Source organism: Ascaphus truei, chromosome 3, assembly GCF_040206685.1.
Source record: "Ascaphus truei isolate aAscTru1 chromosome 3, aAscTru1.hap1, whole genome shotgun sequence".
NCBI lineage: Eukaryota > Metazoa > Chordata > Amphibia > Anura > Ascaphidae > Ascaphus > Ascaphus truei.
Genome location: NC_134485.1, coordinates 373,517,278 through 373,533,304, shown reverse-complemented (window position 1 = coordinate 373,533,304; position 16,027 = coordinate 373,517,278). Strand labels below are relative to the sequence as shown.

Sequence of the window (16,027 nt, the reverse complement as noted above, 5' to 3'; positions counted from 1 at the left end):
CCTGTTCTCAAAGTAAAACACCTGAGGTACCTGGGACATATGTTAATGAAATATGCAAACTATATTTAAATCACTCACACCCCACACATTCTAAAAGGAATGCCATAAAAACTATATTGAGGTGACATTCAAGACACCTTGTGAGGAATAAGGAGTAGGGGTACTGGTGTAAGGCCCAACAGCCTCAGAACTCACAATTCTGTGCTATTCTGGGCAGCAGCTCTAGTAGTGTGAGCTAAACCAGCTGCTGGATAGCACCACTGTCATATATTGAAGTACATGCACACCGCTGTACAGTGCCTGCTTCCATTTCCTTGCGGATAGCACCACTGTCACAGCATACTACACTTTTGAGCTCTAGTGCTCACATCTGTGTCTAATACAGGTATTAACATATCTCAGGTGTGCTCCTTTTTGTGCACAAGAAACATTGAACTGGCAATGACAACCAGGAAGTGGAAGCCAGGTGGAAGGTGATACAAATGTGAGCAGAGTAGCTCAAAAACTATGCTGTGACAATGATACTATACAGCAGCTGGTTTAGCGCATATGTATAGAACTTGTTTTTCTCTAGTAAAATAGGTCTCTCTCTATAAATTCCAGATTTCTCAGACTCGGAATAAGGACAAAAGCCAATGCGGGATTCCACCGAATCCGTCTGGAGGTGATCCGATTCCGAGCTATCCGGTTTGTTTGTTTTTTAGTGCCCTAGCCAACTTCGGATTTCGGTGTGCAGATTGAATTTTGGTAAAACCAGTACCAAATGTCCGCGGGAACGGATTCCGACTGTTTTGCCCATCTCTATTCCTGTTTGATGTCCTATAGTGTGCAGTGTAAAACTATTGAAGTTGTCTTTAAATGGGAAACACACAGAATAACTATGTTTCATTTTAATGTTAAACAAGTCTTAAAATAAACAGCACTCATTTTTAGTCACATTGATGAGCACATAGTACTGCTTCCAGCCATCCAAAGCACACATCCTTCCTGAGTTCTGTGTCATTAACCTTTGGGTACTGGAGGCTCTCCAGAGCGATCCCGTAATCTTGCCGTCCCTTACTACAGAAACGCAACCTCCACTAGAAAACAGGAAGACATCGGGCGTACGGTAGCCATTACATCATGCGTCCCCATGGAGTGCCAGAACCCATGACGTGGTGGCTACGTCTTGGGACACCCATAGGGTTAGGAGTCTTTGTAGTGGTGATTGGGCAGGTCACAAAATAAAAGAAGGCCGTAATCCACCAAGCAGCAATCCAAATATCAGGGTGTGCTAAGCAAATACAAATATCACTTGTGAGCAAATTCACATCTCAAACAGGTTCCACTACAGCCAGGGATTCTGGGTAATGGCATGCAAAATGAGCACTCAGTGTGTCATCTTTTGCTTTTTGTCCATTTTAACATGGAGCCCTATAAGCTACTGTATGCTTGCTGCATTACAGTGTTTTATTTTTTAGCACAGCCTGGGTGTACTAAAGAAGTGGGTGCATTTCCCACTTTCCAGACAAAATTAGGGTGCAATGCTCACATACTCATTGTAAGTATTTAAAATAAAGCTATGTTATTTTTAATTTAAAGGCTAAAGATGGTTCTTATTGCACATAGGGGAATAGCTACTTTAAATCCAGAACACCTTATACAATACAAATACTGTATTCAGAATGCTCAAATGAGCAGCGCTGTTCTGCTGCAGCCTTTACATACTGTACTATGTTGTCCCCCCCACCCCATCCCCCATCTTCACTAGTTTCCCTTTATTTAAAATAAGACATCATCCCCTCTTTTTTTCGGAGCCGCTCTTATTGCCTAGGGTTTTTCTAATTACAGTCCAGGATTCATATACATGGTAGGAATAAGGGAAGACATATTTTCCTATGACAACTGTTCTTCTACAGACGTAGACAATTTAATCCTCTACCTGTGATTAATGCTACAGTTTTATTATCCTGTTCCTTAATTTGTGAATTATTTTTACTATTTCACTATACAGAGACATGCAATACAGAGGAGCAATCTGTCAAAAGACTTTGTGGGAAAGAACAGAACAAGATTAGGCAAAAACAAATCCCAGTGAAACCAATAGGATATTGTACTTTGATACATTTTGATGTTTGTTTACAACTATTCACCTAGCTTTTTTTGTATAAAGACTTTGACAAACAACACCCAAATTGTAACTTTAGTTTCAGTCCAAGGATTTTTGGATAAGGCAAACTTATTTAGGGTAATTATGTTTAAAAATGTTCTTTTGTGCAAAAATGATGTACAGATGTACGGTAACACTTGACATTGTTTTCCCTAATTAAAACAACATATGCTGGTTTAACTCAGAATATCAGTTTTCCTAGAATTTAATAGCAATGCTGGTGCAGAATATTACAATTTATCCCACAAGAGGGAACAATGAAGCTCCTTGCATCTGTATATCGTGGTGAAAAACTAGCGTACTGTGCAAAACAAAATGGTCATTGCTTTTCCTTTTAAAGAATTGTTCTCCTTTCCCAAATTCAAAGGACCCCTGGTAATGTCATGATAGTTAACTAATAAGTAAGGGGGAAGCCAGTGCGGTGCTTATTGCCCGGGATTCCATTTACTACCTAACTAATGCCCAGGCCTGCCAGGGCCTCGGTAAAGGTGAGTTGTTAAGTAGGGGTAGGGATGCAAGGGACAATTGGTTGAGCAGGAAAGGGGGTCAAGCCAACCTCAGTTTGGGGATATGCTTCCTACAATAGGTCCTAGACAACTGTCATGGTCCCCTCTTCCTAGGACACTTCTGTGTTGGAAGATGCCTTACAACCCCATTTAATTTGTTATAGTTATAGGTGGGAGTACTGGGTTCTCCGGAGCTAAACTGAATTAATATCAGCTTCGGGGACCCCCTGCTTCCAGAGATACGTACCTCCTGTAGGGGGTAGGTAGCAGCGTCGGCTGCACTGTGTGGGACTATCAAAATGATGGCTTAAATGTTCTGCGTCACGTGGGCCAAGAGGAAGCTGTGACGTCATCCCTTGCGACTTCCTATTGGCCTGCATGACAGGGATCTTGAAAACCTGCGGAGTTGTTACTGGCATAACTTACATAGGTAAGTATCTTGAGATGTAGGAAGTCCCCAGAGCTGAAATGTATGTGGTTCAGCTTATGAGACCCCCTGCTTCACATCCAATAATAACAATAAAAAAAATTAAGTTTTGCTTCTTTAAGTGAATAGACAAAAGGCACCTTTTGTGCCAGAAAACACCTTACAGCAGGGGTGCACAAACTTTTCTCCCTGTGCTCCTCTGCATGCTGCGCCCCTCCTTACCTAGGCTCCAGCATGGCAATGCAACATCACGTGACCCACGGCATCATCTGTTGCCATGGCGACACGCCGCTGGAAGCCAAGGTAAGGGAAGTTATAGAGGCCTTGAGCAGTCCCCGGCATTTAATTTAATTGCCTTCGGGGAAGTGCAGGGCCTCTGTAACCACCACGCCCTCCCCTGGAAAATCTCACGCCCCCCAGTGTGCGCACCCCTGCCTTACAGCTCATTCACTTAAATGAGCCTTAACGAGCCATATTTATTAAGCCATGCTGGAAGGTGTCTAATGGAGTAACACAGTGTAGTAAATATGGTCCTTGTAAGAGACGTGAAGAGGTACAGTCAGGGAGACCGACTTGGGGGAAAATTAACCATGGCTTTTCAGCCAGACACTTTAAAAAACAGTTTAAGGCAATATACACACATATATAAAGAAACAAACACTATCCCTATGTAAGAGCTAACTCACTTCCCAGTCCCTATCTGCAAGGCTGGGGGAAAAGCCCCTTACAAACCTACCACCCCAAAGTCTAAAGCACCAGCCTCTGGCAGGTTTCTGGGTGCTCTGTGTCCAGGAAAAGAGGTCTGGTCCCCTAGTGTCTTGATATCAGCCCACAGTCATGCCTGTGTGCTCAAGAGAGTCTCTGGAACAGGAGGTTTTTACCTTTTCCTGATTAACCAGGTGGAACTTGTTGATTGTCTAGTTGTCCAGCTCCCTGCTGGATTCTTTAGACTACTAGAGGCTTTCTATTGCAGCCTAATTTAGACAGGGTTAAGTCCCTGTTACAGTCCTATATTTTCAGAACTAGGGAAATGTTTTACGATTAGTACATTCTTGCTCTGGGTAAACTCTGGTTAAGAACTAAAAAGAACCACTATCCTTAAAGAAGCATTCCAATATTTTTTTAATAGGTATGAAGCAGGGGGTCTCCGTAGTTGAACCACATTCATTTTAGCTTCAGTGACACCCTGATTCTTGCCTATTTTACAGGTTTAAAGCTGGCCAATAGAAACCATCGCGGCTTCTTATTGGCACTCATTGCGGGCATTTAAACTTCCATATCTTTCATGTAGACAGAGAGGTTGTCCGGATAACCTATAGAGGTATGTATCTCAGGAAACAGGGGGTCTCAGGAGCTGAAATGAATGCGGTTCAGTACCGGAGCCCCCCTGATTCATACAAAGACAAAAAAAAGTAGGCATTACACCTTTAAGAGGCACTGAAGTTTTAAAAGAGATTTTGACTATGCATTTATTGCTATTTTGTTCTAGCAGTGGCGGATTAAGACCCTGTGGGGTCACAATGACTTTGGGTGGCTTTCCTCAAGGCAGCCCTCCTCCACCATTGTGGCATCATGATTTTGCGTCGTCTTGACTTTGCATGATGATGTGATATCGCAGCACCATTTGATGTCGGCTCACCATTACACCACAATGCTGTAGGACGAAGGCTGCTACAGAGAAGATAAGAGACACCCTCTCACTTACACACACCTTACCTTGGGTTAGGTCCGGGGACACTGCAGCTCTGTCCACGTGCACACACACCTTACCTTTGAGGTCCAGGGACTCTGTAGCTCCCTTCTCCGTCCGGGCGGATGTTGAATCCCGGTGCCGACCGGAGGAAGGAAGAATATGGCAGACGGTGACAGCTGGGCTGCTGTATGGGGATCTGGGGTGCCGCAGCACTGTCCCACTGCAACCTACGAGGGTCCCCTAACCTTGGGGCCCTTAGGCACGTGCCTGGTAGGTAATCCGGCACTCCGTCCTAAAACTGCACCAGTTTTGCAGGAAGGAAACTTGACACATAGCCCCACTTAAAGTTAAAAGAGTTACAGTTTGGACAAGAGGTCATTTAAAACAAGTAAATGGCATCTTACTAGTTATATTACTAGTGTGCAAACATATGCTACTCATCAACTGAACAAAAGAAAAAAATATGTACAAAATGTTACAGGATGGAGGTGATTTATCCATCTAATAACTATTCATGTTTTTACTGCACCTACATATGTTTTCAATATGTATCTAATAATAGTGAGGGAACAGTATTGTTCGCAGGAGGCAAAATACAGCACAACAATCAGTATCATCCCATTCTTGGTTTCAGACATTAGACATTTATTTACAGCTCTTTTAACAGTAACAGTGGGAGCTAAGCAAAAAATCCAGCAGTTAAAAGCAATAGAGTTTTATATTATTTTGTACATCTGGTGGAGTATTTTCACCAGTATTTCATTGTACCCCACACACTGGTTCCCAATAGTACATTCAATAATCTTCCCTCTCGGAGTCCAACAAAAACTCTATTCAGGGAGGTAACCGTTTTAATCATTACCCTCACATAACACTACTAATGGATACCAGTGCATTAAAAGTGTAACCAATCCAGCCACACTGCATAATTATTAGCAACTCATCCCATTTGCAATAATGCACCCTAAATTTATGCTGATGGCTATATCAGAATTAATCAGAATACCACCGAAAACCCCGGCTGTGGGGGAATGCAGCTACTAGTCACCTACAGGTGACTCATTGTTCCCTGTAGCCGTGGCTCTGAGCCTAAATACCCGCCCAGCTACAGTATATAGCAATAATGTTAAACAGCAGCGAAAGTGACGGAAGATGCAGTATAGACCATTTCCTCCACCAACAACCACATTAACCCCTGAGATAGATTGATTAAAACACCCACTATCTCATGATATTATCATGACACCTTCCGCTTATTGTGGCTCCCTGGTCAAACCACTGATTCTTCCTCACCGTTTTACACTGGCTTCTCACTGGTATAGTCACAGCCAGACAACGTCATGCCAACGGGACGCTCGTCGGATGACACTTAAGCTGCGAGGCTCCCTGCTTTTTGCAAGTCTACCCCGCTTCTTCAAGAATGCTTACAGATTGTGGGGACTATGGGCACCAAGGTGCCTTTAACCCCTCACATGCCGAGATAAAGCAGGTAAATATATATATTAAAAAAAAATAAGTATATGAACATACCACTGCTGATAAAAACAATATACCAGGAAGAAAACATATAGAGAATAAATATAGAAAATGACTCCAGAACTATATGAGATGCTGCAACATCCAGTACCCGCCGAGTACAAATGATAAAATAGAGTGTTGAGGAACAAGAGAACTGAAAAAGCACTACTACCAAATAGTTCATTAACCCTGTGTAATACAGGTGGTGCTCCCTGGAGAAAGTACATAAGTGTAACAATGCCTTCTCCTTGGATGAGACGGACTAGACACAGACATAGGGACACACTAGTCAGTGCCACCCAACAGTTACGCTGAACAACAAGCTCACGAGAGTGAATCACCAGTCATTCAGGATCGCCGTGGCCCTCCTCCAGTGCTACGCCAGATCACCCCACCCCCGCTCCCCCCCCACCACATGTGTACCCCCCCCCAGTCTTGTGAGTCGAGTATGTCTTGTCTTGTTTCCCTGTATGTGGTTATTCTAGTGCTGTTAATGTCGACAGCTGTTCAACACAAAAATGTGGTTTGATTGTAATGTACGCCTATGGGAGGTGAGTTTCTGTATATCTGCTTTCCACAAATAAAAATTGAAAGTTGAAAAAAAGAGAAAGTTGTAAGCCCCACAGAACAGGACTTACAGAGACTCCAAAATAGGGCACTCTGAGGTAGGTACAGTACAAAAGATTATATATGTATTTATTGAACAAACAACTGAAAAGGACAAGACAGACAAAGTAGGATAAAAAACTAAAAAACATTTAATGGACCGTCTCCATATCCTGCCTATAATAGGTCAAGGAGACTCCAATAGTGGGCAAAAAATACACAACTATCCCAATACTGGGGGGGAGAACAAAAATGAATGTCTCTCCCAAACACAGAGTGTAACTGTGTGGCTAAGGATTGATTAGCCTAAGGCCACGCCTATAGTGCCGTCCATGGCGACACTAAAGGTGACGTCACCCGTCGCCGTCGCCACTGGCGAAAGTTATATTTCGCCGGGCGGTGGCGGCGCGGGTTTCCAGCCATTTGATTGGTTCAAGGGCCGTCACCTGAGGTGACAGCCCTTGAAAAATCAAATTTTGCCGGCTACCAGTTTTCGCGCCGTCGCTCCATCGCATTGTCGCCGTCGCGCTTACTATAAGCGCACGTGGCGGCGGCGGCAATGTATTTGTTTTCGGGCGACGTCGCGTCGCTGACACTATAAGCGCGGCCTAAAGTGAGTTGTGCAGGAAAGTATGTTAATACATGTAAGCTCCGAGAAGGTATACAAGTCCAAAACCTTAATCGAACTTCAACAGTGTTCAATGCAGAATATACATCTAGTACAGAGAGTAATAGCCTAAACTGCAACAGTTTAACTCCCAGAATGGACAGGGCAGATCATGTAGTAAAACAGGAGGGCATAAACATATCAATAGTATGAATATATAATGATATAAGCCCTAGAACCAATATAGGTAGCCAAAAAGACTATATTACACATGAATAACCATATTATCTCTGAATACCATCATAGTGGTATGGCTAAAGTGGTACAGATAGCTTGCATTGAATCCTTTAAAGCCCACCGTCAGCAAGCACTACACACGGCTAATATAATAATGAGATCCATGGAGAACCTAATCCTAGGCAGTAACGTTACCAGTAACTGAAACCTCAGACTATAAAGTGGTATATTAAGTGTCACAGAGCAGGGCTAAATATAAAAATTACCCAAAGTTGTATACTAAGGTGCAGTGAGCGTAGAAAGGTATGGCCAGGTCCCCGCTACTGCAGCGTCCGCTGTGGCGGACAAAAGCAGCCCCACAACACAATGGGGCCGGCCCGCTGCGATGGGGGGGGGGGGGGGCGCTGCACTGAACCGACAGAAACTCCTTGCTCTCAAGAAAATTGAGATCAGGAGTAGCAACGGAGCGCTAGGCCATGTCCCCCGGCAGTTCAATCACTGACAGAGAACCTGCCGGGTGACGTCACGGCTGCGCCCCCGTCACTCCCCCGTCACGCGCCCCCCCTGTCTTTCCCCCTGCAGCTCACTGCAGACCGGGGGACTCGGCTGCATGCGCCACCTGCGTTGCAGACGCGCGTGCAGCCCAGACAGCAGGGCCGTAGCCTACTGCTGGTGATAGCTGTAAATGTGCAGTAACTGCCAATGGCTGCTGCTCGATACCAGTATAAAGTCATTTGGGGATCGCCACGTAGATCCGGAAGCTAAAGTCGTTGAAAGCTGAACTGAGTGCCGGATGATGCCGGGATACTGGTGGGGGTAGCAGGAGACGGTCAAGCAGGACGCCCTGTACCACACAGCATAAGAACCCCAACTCTGTACCACCAATGAGTGTCCCCAAAGTACATTAGGTGCTAGGCACCAATACCCTGATGTCCTTTTCCCCAATGTCCGGGCCCACCCAAGAGTATAGGGAGTAGCGCTACTCCACAAGTTTTTGGTGCACTTTGTGAGGTACCTGCCGAGTACTCCAGTACTCGGTGCGACTGACTTAGTGATGTGGATCCGCTGATCCAGCGACGTCACGGTCCGCGATGGCGTCCGCCTCTGTGTTGGGTGGTCTCCGGTAGGAGGGTCCCATCTTAAAGAGTCTCCGTACGTCGGTGGTCTGGTCCCAGACCACAGGCCGCAATCACCGCGTGGCGTCTTCCTCTGTGTCCCTGACACTACTCAATAAATGGGGAAGCGTCCCTATTTAGGGCCTTCCCTGAAGCAACCACAAGCTCACTTGAATAGGGCCTATCTGGGACCTAAGGGTGTACTCTGGCCTAATCTGAGTGCCACTGACACTCAGAACCTACAAACCCCTTCCCTGTCATGGCTCTGACTGGCGTGGTCCCTCTGAGCGCGCCAAATGTATCAATCTGATCGCAGGGGATTCCGGCCACGCGATTGGCTGCTGCAGCCCATGTGTCTAGCAGATTGTAGTTCCCCTGCGGAGTACTTCTGTAATGACAGCCGCTGTGGAACTGCTCTACGCATGTGCAAGGTGTGCCAAGATGGCTGCCGCAACCCAAACCTGCACTGCGCAAGGAGTAGCAAGATGGCCACTGTATTGCTGAGGACGTCCGGCGATGCACTCGCCTCCCTTACAGCCCGCAACTACCCCCGCAGCTACGGGAGGTAAGGCGGAGCCGAGGGAAGCCCGGCCGGGGACCTGGCTACATATATAACATTTAAAAAAAGTAAAAAAATGTTTTTTAAACAAACACTATGGGCCCTGCCCCTGCACTGCTATTCTACATGGTGTTCCACTTCATAGCAATGCATTGTTGTTGCTGCATTCTTGTTGCAAACTCTAAAATTGACACTGACTGCTTAAAGCAGCAATCCATACCTTTTGCTCTCTTACACCCCTCCCCCCCCCTTGTATTTTGGGCGTTACCTCCTGGTATTTAAATCCCCTACGTCATGGGGGTCGATAGGATGACACAACTGATCATGTGGAAAATGTAGTCTGTTATATTGTTTCCCTTGCTGTACCTTATCCATAAGTGTCTTGGGAACCAGGGTACCCCTGGAGCATGTGTCAGCTCAAGGGACCCTCTAATTTCCATCCTTTAAAAAAAAAAGGGGGGGAGGGTAAAAAAAAAAACCACAGCTGGGTTTTCGGTTTTAAAGATCAAACATTGTTTTTCAGACCAATGACAATGTCCCAAAACCTTAACAAAACATACACATTGTAAGCAATTAAATCCAATACAACTACAGGCTGTGCTAATTACTTACATTGGAATTATGGTTATACACAGTTAACTTTCTACTTCCTATCCAGCACCAGAGGGGATTTACCTAATTAAAAACTCACTGTTAAAATGGTTAACTTATGCAAATTCTTGAAACAAGCAAAACCAAATCTAAGAAAATAACTCTGTAAAATTAGCTCTTTTATCCATTTTTGCTGCAGGAAAAGGCATGTGCTGTAAATCTTTGTCAGAGAAGCGGTTCAAAGAGGTCTGTTCTCCTTAACACAAAACCATGCCGTGCCATATTGAAAATTGTAGCTTTTATTGATAAAATGACAAATTTCTACAAACAAGCCAACAAAAGGGAGTAAAGCAGAGAGGCGTCACTAGGGACTCAAAAGCAAGACACTACAGGAAGCTCAAAAGGGACAAACATGGGGAGGAAAGAAGGAGCCCGGAAAAGGCACACATGGGTTGAGGGTGGGGAGACAAGGAGCATTAATGTAGAAAGACAAGATGACAAAGGGAGAGACAAGTAGCCACTGTGGAGTGGGGGCCAAGACTCAAGAAAGAAGGGTGGTTTCAGAGGGACTCAAAGGAGTGGAGCAGAGGGTGAGTGAAGTAGATCTGAGGGGAAAAGCTAAAGGCAACAGTAAAGCCAGGGGCACAAATAGGGCGATACAATGCTTCTCCTCCTTGCTTCTGGGGATATATCTCCCAATCCTGGTCCCTGTCTTATTTCTACATGCTCTCTGTGATGGCAAGGGTAACCATGCTATATAATAAAAGTTAAGCGCTCTGGTTGCCCTTGGCTCCTGTGGGTCCCTGGCAGCTATCTAGCACTATAAGCCAGGGGCCAGGTATCTTTGCATGAAAAGTTAAAGTGACCCCTACTTTTCCACTTTCCATGTTCCCTTTACCCCAGACTCATGAAACTTGCTGTGTGTAAGTTGTAGGTGGATATTTGGGAAAGAATGCAATTATTTTGTTTGCAGGTTGGGGGACCGGCGCTACCGGTAGTACCTTAATTCTACCTTGCGAGTAGGCATGATTTGCCGGTACGCGAGTGGAATTACACCGGGGCTACCCAGTGCTGCCCAGACTCCTGGTTTTCAAACCCCGATATCTAAGTCCTATATCCCTTACAGTCATTAGTCTCCCCAAGGTCCCCCGTGTATTAAAATATGTTTTATGTGCTTTATACATTTATTATAAGACTCTATGCCAGGCCTGCCCAACTCGTAAAGTGAGAAGGGCCGAACTGCTCCAAGGAAAAAAAATTTGGGCCGCACGGGTTAAATCATCATCATCATCATCATCATCATCATCATCATCTCTCCTCCAGCACCTCTCATCATCATCATCATCCTCATATCTCCCCCAGAACCCCTCACTATCAACCTTTACGATACTCCCCATCTATCTCTCATACCCCCATCTCTCCCCCTCACCCACACAATACCCCCCTCCACATCAAACACACAACCCCTCCACGTCCCCCCAGCCCATTCCATGTCAGCAGCCCCCCCCCCAAATCAGCATCCCATGTCAGCATCCCCCCCCCACAAGTCAGCATCCCCCCATGTCTCTCTTCCCTCAATATAACACTCTCTCCCCCTCCCCTAAATCACACCCTCTCCCCCTCCTCTCAATATGACTCTCCCCTCCCCTCAATATGACACACTCTCCCCCTCCCCTCAATATGACACACTCTCCCCCTCCCCTCAATATGACACTCTCCCCCTCCCCTCAATATGACACTCTCTCCCCCTCCCCTCAATCTGACACTCTCTCTCCCTCCCCTCAATATGACACTCTCTCTCCCCCTCCCCTCAATATGACACTCTCTCTCTCTCCCCCTCCCCTCAATATGACACTCTCTCTCGCTCCCCTCAATATGACACTCTCTCCCTCCCCTCAATATGACTCTCCCCCTCCCCTAAATGACATGCTCTCCCCCTCCCCTAAATGACACACTCTCCCCCTCCCCTCAATATGACACACTCTCCCCCTCCCCTCAATATGACACTCTCCCCCTCCCCTCAATATGACACTCTCTCGCCCTCCCCTCAAAATGACACTCTCTCTCCCTCCCCTCAATATGACACTCTCTCCCTCCCTCAATATGACACTCTCTCTCCCCCTCCCCTCAATATGACACTCTCTCTCCCCTCAATATGACACTCTCTCCCTCCCCTCAATATGACGCTCTCCCCCTCCCCTAAATGACATGCTCTCCCCCCCTCAATATGACTCTCTTTATCTCCCCTCAATATGACTCTCTCCTCCCCTCAATATGACACTCTCCCACTTCTCTAAATGACACTCTCTCCCCTCCTCTCAATATGACACTCTTTCCCCCTCCCCTCAATATGACACTCTCTCCCACTCCCCTCAATATGACACTCTCTCCCCCTCCCCTCAATATGACACACTCTCCCCCTCCCCTCAATGACACACTCTCCTCCTCCCCTCAATGACACACTCTCCCCCTCCCCTCAATGACACACTCTCCCCCTCCCCTCAATATGACACACTCTCCCCCTCCCCTCAATATGACACACTCTCCCCCTCCCCTCAATATGACACTCTCTCCCTCCCCTCAATATGACACTCTCTCTCTCTCCCCTCAATATGACACTCTCTCCCTCCCCTCAATATGACACTCTCTCTCTCTCCCCTCAATATGACACTCTCTCCCTCCCCTCAATATGACACTCTCCCCCTCCCCTAAATGACACGCTCTCCCCCTCCCCTAAATGACACACTCTCCCCCTCCCCTCAATATGACTCTCTCTCCCTCCCCTCAATATGACACCCCCCCCCCTCTAAATGACACTCTCTCCCCCTCCTCTCAATATGAAACTCTCTCCCCCTCCTCTCAATATGACACTCTCTCCCCCTCCCCTCAATATGACACTCTCTCCCCCTCCCCTCAATATGACACACTCTCCCCCTCCCCTCAATATGACACACTCTCCCCCTCCACTCAATGACACACTCTCCCCCTCCCCTCAATATGACACACTCTCTCTCCTCAATATGACACTCTCTCTCTCCCTCTCCTCAATATGACACTCTTTCCCCCTCTCCTCAATATGACACTCTTTCCCCCTCCCCTCAATATGACACTCTCCCCCCCCTGCAACTCACATCACTCTCTCCCCCCTGCACCTCACATCACTTCCCCCCCTGCACCTCACATGTTAGCAGCCCCCTCCTCACATGTTAGCAGCCCCCCTCACATGTTAGCAACCCCCCCTCACATGTTAGCAACCCCCCCTCACATGTTAGCAGCCCCCCCTCACATGTTAGCAGCCCCCCCTCACATGTCAGCAGCCCACCCCCCCTCACATGTCAGCAGCCCACCCCCCTCACATGTCAGCAGCCCACCCCCCTCACATGTCAGCAGCCCACCCCCCCTCACGTCAGCAGCCCACCCCCCCTCACATGTCAGCAGCCCACCCCCCCTCACATGTCAGCAGCCCACCCCCCTCACATGTCAACAGCCCACCCCCCTCACATGTCAGCAACCCACCCCCCCTCACATGTCAGCAGCCCACCCCCCCTCACATGTCAGCAGCCCACCCCCCCTCACATCAGCAGCCTACCCCCCACCAGCCCGTTTTTCAGACCCACCCCCCACCAGCCCGTTTTTCACACCCACCCCCCACCAGCCCGTTTTTCACACCCACTCCACCAGCCCGTTTTTCACACCCACCCCCCACCAGCCCGTTTTTCACACCCACCCCCCACCAGCCCGTTTTTCACACCCACCCCCCACCAGCCCGTTTTTCACACCCACCCCCCACCAGCCCGTTTTATACACACACCCCCACCAGCCCGTTTCTCACACCCACCCCCCACCAGCCCGTTTTATACACACACCCCCCACCTTTTAGATCAGCACATCCTCTCTCCCCGGTACTAAGCCCCGCCCCCCGGCATCCTGCTATTGAAAAAAAAATACTCACGGCTGCCTCATGCTGCTGCTGCCCCCGCACACCGCAAACCCCGGGGGCGGGGAGGGGTGGAGGAGGGGAGGGGGGGTGGAGGAGAGGGGGGTGTAGGAGGGGAGATGAATCGCCGCCATTTTTTATTTATTTATTTAAACTTTTTTTTTAAATTTATTTAATTAATTAACTGGCGCCCGGCCGGATGCCATCGCGGGCCGAACAAAGAGGCCAGGCAGGCCGCATGCGGCCCGCGGGCCGTATGTTGTGCAGGCCTGCTCTATGCAGTCAGCGAGGGTATCTGCTTAAGGTGCCAGCAAATCTACATAGAGTCCGTAGTTCAAAGAGGAGACGGGAGGTTGAGAGCTGGCGGGGTGCTAAGTGGACGGGGCAAAGCAGAGTACTGAGTCTGGAGAACAGAGACCCCCTGCTGGGAGGATCCTCTGGTCTGCCAGACTTAGTGGAGCATGCCCAGTAGGTGGCAATGGGTTGACTGGGGGAAGCGGCAGAATGTTGGTGCATTGCCCATTGGTCAATTCATATGTCCTGCCCATGAGACTTTCTGGGCCGGCTTGGCACAACCCTCCTCTGATGTCAGCCAAGAGACGGGGTTCCCATGCCCAGATTGGCCGTTCCTCCTACCTACCTCCATACTAAAGATAGCTTAGCGGTGTATGTAAGGAGATGGCCGAGGCAGAGAACCAGACCATCCAGTGACTTGTGTCGATGAAGCTAGGGCGGGTTTTTCAGCAGAGCAACCAGCTTCATTTTGAAGCTAGGAAAGTCTGCCTCGCAGAGACTAAGGGCCTCATGCAGTAAGCACCGAAAAAGTGCTCTCGACAGGGGCTCAATATCGGCATGATTTTGGCGATTTGCCCTTGCAGTATTCAGGAAGGGCCGAATCCCTGGCGAAACAATGTGAAAGCAAAACGCCGAGTAGCCGGTGGCGAGACAGTCTGTCTCCCGATAACCTGGCGATACGCCGTCCCTTGCCGATATGTGTTTGCAGCAGAGAGAGATCCGCCACTCTCTCTGCGCAAACATCGGCAAGACTAAAAATATATCAAAACAATTTTTACTCATAGTGTAGATGTGCAGGGGGTCTCCCGAGCTGAACCGCATTGGTTTAAGGTCCGGGGACCCCCTGCTTCCCGAGATACAGGCCCCTTTATGAGGTGCCGGTATCCCTCTGCATTTAAATGTCCCGATCACGTGACCGCGGAATGTAAACAAAGCAGAGGGATACCGGCACTCCATAAAGAGGCCTGTATCTCGGGAAGCAGGGGGTCCCCGGACCTAAAACCAAAGCGGTTCAGCTCCGGAGACCCTCTGCACATCTACACTATGAATAAAACACCCATATCAATAAACAACCATTTCTTACCTTTGCGGCTATCTACTATGGCAGCATTAATGTATTTTTAATAATAGTGTACGGGAGCAGGGGGTCCCCTGAGCTGAACCACATTGATTTGTGGATCAGGGACCCCCTGCTTCCCCAGTTACAGGCCCCGGTATGGGTCATCGGGTGCCAGTGTCGCCGCCATCTTTATAGAGCCCACGTCGCGTCTTGGACGTGGAGGGGCTATACTCCAGCATCCCACACCAATGTGGAATTGATGCAGTAGCACATTTTTTGAGAGCAAGAAGTACCGACTGTGTACCTCATAACGAACTAGTCCTCAAATTACTGGACTATGTCTTGACCCATAATTTCTTTTTCTTTCACAGTACTCTGTATCAACAAGTACAGGGTACTCCTATGGGGACCACCTGCGCTCCCACCTACGCCAATCTATATCTCGGCTGGTGGGAGGAGACGGTGGTCTTCATAGAGACTCAAGAAAAATATACTGAATCAATAGAGTTATGGGTCAGGTATATCGACGACATATTACTGGTCTGGAAAGGTACAGAAGAGCTGCTCTTAGAGTTCATTAATAACTTGAACCACAATTCACACAATTTGAAATTGACAATCCAAATGGATAAACAAAAAATTAAATTTTTGGATATCGGTATATCCAAATCAGTTGAAGGATGTCTCGAAACCAGTATCTATAGAAAACCAACAGCTACTAATACACT

At 47.7% G+C, this 16,027-nt stretch overlaps 1 protein-coding gene across 1 annotated transcript in view; it reads right to left on the bottom strand.

The window, feature by feature from the left end:
• ATP8A2 (ATPase phospholipid transporting 8A2) overlaps positions 1-16,027 on the bottom strand; it is a 691,321-nt gene that overhangs the window by 443,610 nt on the left and 231,684 nt on the right. Inside the window, exons 27-28 of the mRNA XM_075592224.1 lie at positions 15,297-15,318; positions 331-363 (exon numbers count right to left, since the gene is read on the bottom strand). Of these exons, the coding sequence (XP_075448339.1) occupies positions 331-363; positions 15,297-15,318 (55 nt within the window). The remainder of the gene's footprint in view (positions 1-330; positions 364-15,296; positions 15,319-16,027) is intronic.